Consider the following 5,251-nt stretch of genomic DNA (forward strand, 5'->3'; position numbering starts at 1 on the left):
CTCTAAAGGCGCGTCTAATGAAGAGATGGCGAGTCAGGATCGGCAACTTCATCCTTGCGACACCGACTAACTTGAAACACTAGTTTATTAGTAAATAATTCAAATATCTCCTTACTGTTTCCCCCTGACGCATTTATGGTAATTACTTTTGCCGATGCTTTGCGGCAAGCTTAAGCCTATTGCGTGCATTTGAACGCAGAACTCTTCAGCTGCGCTGTCGGCACGCATGCTGCTGCTGCGGGACACTAAACACCGTCGAGCCGCTCTTGACAGTCTCGGTCGCACGGTCTCGTGTTGTTTCCACCAGCGGGGCAATCTTGTTTCATCACTAATTGATGGATGTCTAAAATATCAAAATAAGGAGAAGCCTAAAACAGGCCCGAGGCCCTGCCCGCGTCTGAACTATGACGTGAAAATTGGCCAGAAGCCCGGCCCTAGGGGCGTAAAAAAGTGGGGGCCCATCGGGCCCGGGCTGAAATGCATGGCTCTAGCTCTGATCTAGCACACAGAAAACGATTTGACTGAAAATTTATCAGAAGAGATGAAAGAAAGATAGTGGTCATCTGCGCAATTCGGAAAAAGAGGCGGCTTTTCTGCATTGGGTATGTTTATTTTTTTCTTTTCTTTCTTTTTTTACTCTTTGTACAGCAGTTATTGTTCATTCTAAATTAAATTTATAATGTAGAATATGTGTTACATAAATACATGAAATGTAGAACATATAAAAAAGTGCTCGTGGCTCTTCTGCCAGTGGGTGCCCCCCCACGCATAAAAGTGAAACTCCGCCTAAGATTGTGCTGTTACTCCTTTCGAGCCGAAGTTCACAAAATTGGGTGTTATTTATGGGAAGTAGAATTATTTATTTATTTCAATGAATGTAATTGATTAGATATCATAATATTTAGGCTATAATATTATAAATCAGGTTGGTTTGTATTGCTGAAGTAATATGTAAATGATATGCGTGCGGCCCGCGAGACTTGCACTTGGACCATAGTGATGCCCGGTGGAAAAAAAGGTTGAGAAACACTGGGCTATACAAACAGGGGACTGCATATAAATGAATAAAGAAATGCCATGCAAAACAGGAATATAATTAGTGCCGTATGCTGCCTTATGACACTGTGATGTTTTTTTTTTTTTTTCAGATTTCCTGTTTCCTGACATAAATTTGATTGATACCATCAGTTCATGCCAGTAAAGAATCCCTCTATTTGACCTGGCGTTGTTCAAAACGGTGTTCAGGAGTTGCTGTTGATCTACACTCCGCAGCTATGGACTCAAGAACGGTGTTTGTCTTATTATGGATGTTGCTGTCATCCATCTCCACTGGAATCAAACTAGATGGAAATGGTTATGTTGATGTTATCATCGCAATCAGTTCAAAAGTACCACAGGATAACAGGCTTGTTGATCAAATCAAGGTGAATATGTACTTTTAATATACTTAAGTGGTTTTAGAGGTTTTTAATTTTTAAAAGTGTTTTCTCATGTTTCATTCTGACAGGAGATGGTCACTGAGGGGTCGTTGTACCTTTATGGTGCATTGGATGAAAAGGTCTATTTCAGAGAAGCTACAATACTAGTCCCACCTGAATGGAAAGGTACAGATTTTACCAAAGCAAGAACAGAGTCCTTTGGAAAGGTACAGAGAAGTATGCGATTTTATCTTGCCTGCCAAATATTAATGTTCACAAATAAATTACTTAACTTGCATAGGATATTTCTTAGACCATTTCTATGTGAAATGCAGGCCAAAATAAGAATTGATAATGCTAATCCAGCATACGGTGTTGAACCCTATACTAATCAGTATGGAGAATGTGGAACTGAGGGAGAGTACATTCATTTCACCCCAGAATACCTCCTGAATGATACTTTTATTCCGCTTTATGGATCAAGAGGTGAATTATGTGCATCTTCCTTCAACCTTTTATATTTATCATGGAATAAGAGAGGTCAGAAAGGTCTATTAATACAATAATATGATTGTTTAATTAGCAGACATTTCTTGTTTGTTTGTAGGAAAGGTCTTTGTGCATGAATGGGCTCATGTGAGATGGGGCGTGTATGACGAATGCAATGGAGAAAAGCCATTTTACCACTCTAATGGCCATATTGAAGCTACAAGGTGATAAAAAGAAAGTATATGATTAAAAAGATTATAATCTCTTTGGAAATTATCTCAACCATTGGTTTCCTGCTTATCTTTAGGTGTAGCAAAAACATTGAAGGTCAGTTTTATGAAGTTACTGCTGGAGGATCTCTTCAACAGTGCCGCATTGATCCACAAACTTCACTACCTACCAAAGGGTGCATGTTTTTTCCAGACAGAAATCAAATAACAAACAGCTCCATTATGTTCTTACCGGGTCTGGATCCTGTAAGTATTGACTGAACACACATCCACACATGAATGTTTCTACCTAGTAACAAATATCATCAAACTATGAGTCGACAACATACATGGGTTTTGGTCATAGTTTTAGTCAAGCAGGTAACAGTGTAACAATCACATTCTGCGCTGCCAATGGAAAATGTAACAAATAGCAAGCAACACAAGTGTCACAAAAAAAAAAAATCGACATGTTCCCATTCTTGAACTTATTACTTCTTCTAAAGCAGGGGTCTCCTAACTCAGTCCTGCAGAGTTTAGCTCCAACTTGCCTCAACACCCCTGCCTGAAAGTTTCTAGTATGCCTAGACCTTGATTAGCTGGTCAAGGTGTTTAATTAGGGTTGGAGCTAAAGACCAATAGTCCAGTGCCACTGGAAGCCATGCATGCTCATGCCATCACACTGCTCCACCATGTTTCACAGATGATATTGTATGCCTTGGATCATGAGCTGTTCCAAGCCTTCTCCATACTTTTTTCTTCCCGTCATCCTGGTACAGGTTTATCTTAATTTCAGCCATCCAAAGAATGCTTTTCCAGAAGTGGTCTCGCTTTTTTAGATGTTTCTTGGCAAAGTCTAATCTGGCCTTGTTTGCGTCTTGTGGTGACCCTCTGTATTTGCTCTCGTGAAATCTTCTCTTGAGTGTAGACTTTGACAGTGACACGCCTACCTCCTACAGAGTGTTCTTCACTTGGCTAGATGTTTGTGAAAGGGTTTTTCTTTATCATGGAGAGGATTCTCCGATCATCCACCACTGTTGTCCTCTATGGATGTCCAGGCCTTTTTATGTTGCTGAGCACACAAGTGCCTTCTTTTTTTCTCAGAATGTACCAAACTGTTGATTTTGCCACTCCTAATATTCCTGCTATCTCTCTGGATGGATAGGATTGGATTTGTTTTGTTTTGTTTTTGAAGCCTAAGAATTGTCTGTTTCACCTGCATACTATCATCAGCATACTCAAAAACATTGCGAGAATTAGATGTTTTGTTTCCAGTCAAGACTGGGAGCAACTTGTTCATGCCTTTATCACCAGCAGAGTGGACTATTGTAATGGTCTCCTCACCGGCCTTCACAAGAAGACCATTAGACAGCTGCAGCTCATCCAGAACGCTGCTGCCAGAATTCTGACTAGAACCAGAAAATCTGAGCATATCACACCAGTCCTCAGGTCCTTACACTGGCTTCCAGTTATATTTAGGATTGATTTTAAAGTACTTTTACTCGTTTATAAATCACTCAATGGCCTAAGACCTAAATACATTGCAGATATGCTCACTGAATATAAACCTAACAGACCACTCAGATCATTAGGATCGAGTTAGAATTACCAAGGGTTCACACAAAACAAGGGGAGTCCGCTTTTAACTATTATGCCGCCCGCAGTTGGAACCAGCTTCCAGAAGTGATCAGACGTGCGAGAACATTAGTCGCATTTAAATCTAGACTTAAAACTCATCTGTTTAGCAGTGCATTTACTGAATGAGCACTGTGCCACGTCCGAACTGATTGCACTGTATTTTATGTATAATTATGTTCTATTCTTAACTGTTTTAATTCATTTTGAATACATTTTTAAATAATTTAAAAAGTTTTTAAATTCCTTGTTTTTATTGTTGATTATATTCTTTATGATTATTTTACTTCCTTTTATTTAAAGCACTTTGAATTAATATTGTGTATGAAATGTGCTATAAAAATAAACTTGCCTAACAGTGGCATAACTTAGTAATGATGGGCCTCAGTGCAGGTTATTACGACGGGCCCCCTAGGTGCACGATTTTGAAGCACATACAAACACACAGCGCTCGTGTCTAGAAGGGAACCCATATAAGCAAATTTGTGCCTAACCTACTTAATTTAGACCAACTAAAATCAGAATCTTATCAGTTTTTTATAATAAATTGAACATCGAAACTCAAAATTGAAACTCTTTGTGTGCGTCTCTCTCTTAACACACACGGCTGTGCGTGCTACTGATTACTTTCATTTTCACATAATACTTCAATAAAATTATACAATAGCACCTGGCCACAGCAGCCAGAAGTACCAAATTAATCGTGTTGAATTTTACAGTCATCAGCATGTGTTACCTATTGTATTTGCAAAGCACAGAAGGCAAGGTTATCAGAAGCATTGAGTGTTTCAGCGCTGTGGTGCTGAAATTACCGCAAACTTTTTTTTTGTTGTATTTTTAGCACAGTAACCCAGTAATCGCGGCAACCGCATTCCTCTCCGAAAAGCAAGAGACTAGATATGAAAGAGGTCTAAAAATTATCAACACCATGTCCCGAATCATGGCCAACTTTAGCGGCAACAACCACACAAATGTAATACCCACAAGCACATAAACACAGTGGCGCCTGCAGGTGTATGGCGGTACACTGTGCGTACCATGAGCGCTCAGACTGACATGAGATTTGCCCTGCAAACATCTCAGCAGTAAATTATAGGCCTGTGTGTCCCGTATTTCTGTCGACTGAACCAGCCATGCCATTAATTATGAATTTATCAGTCTTTGTCACGCCGAAGTCAATTTCTGCATATAAACATTACGCCAAATAGAAACTTTCTGTACTGTAATTTATTGTCTTAACGTTTCATCAGTTCATTCTGCTTTTTATTCAGATTAGCTGCATATATAGCCTGGCACATCTTAAATGCCTTGCCTTGCATGGAGAGCTCCTTTGACTGCATGATGTGGGTTCAGAGCAACAGCTTCCAAATGCAAAGGACACACTTAGAATCAACTCCAGACCTTTTACCTGCTTAATTGATGCATAAATAATGAAAGAATAGCCCACATCTGTCCATGAAATGGCTTTTGAGTCAACTGTCCAATTACTTATGGTCCCTT

The 5,251-nt window shown here is 39.5% G+C and overlaps 1 protein-coding gene across 1 annotated transcript in view; it reads left to right on the forward strand.

The window, feature by feature from the left end:
* Positions 1-1,274: 1,274 nt before the first annotated feature.
* LOC107561373 (calcium-activated chloride channel regulator 4A-like) overlaps positions 1,275-5,251 on the forward strand; it is a 27,699-nt gene continuing 23,722 nt past the window's right edge. Inside the window, exons 1-5 of the mRNA XM_016245808.1 lie at positions 1,275-1,424; positions 1,508-1,645; positions 1,754-1,904; positions 2,026-2,131; positions 2,215-2,383. Coding sequence (XP_016101294.1) covers positions 1,275-1,424; positions 1,508-1,645; positions 1,754-1,904; positions 2,026-2,131; positions 2,215-2,383 — 714 coding nt within the window. The remainder of the gene's footprint in view (positions 1,425-1,507; positions 1,646-1,753; positions 1,905-2,025; positions 2,132-2,214; positions 2,384-5,251) is intronic.

This window comes from Sinocyclocheilus grahami, unplaced genomic scaffold (genome assembly GCF_001515645.1).
Source record: "Sinocyclocheilus grahami isolate Dianchi unplaced genomic scaffold, SAMN03320097.WGS_v1.1 scaffold769.1, whole genome shotgun sequence".
NCBI classification, from domain to species: domain Eukaryota; kingdom Metazoa; phylum Chordata; class Actinopteri; order Cypriniformes; family Cyprinidae; genus Sinocyclocheilus; species Sinocyclocheilus grahami.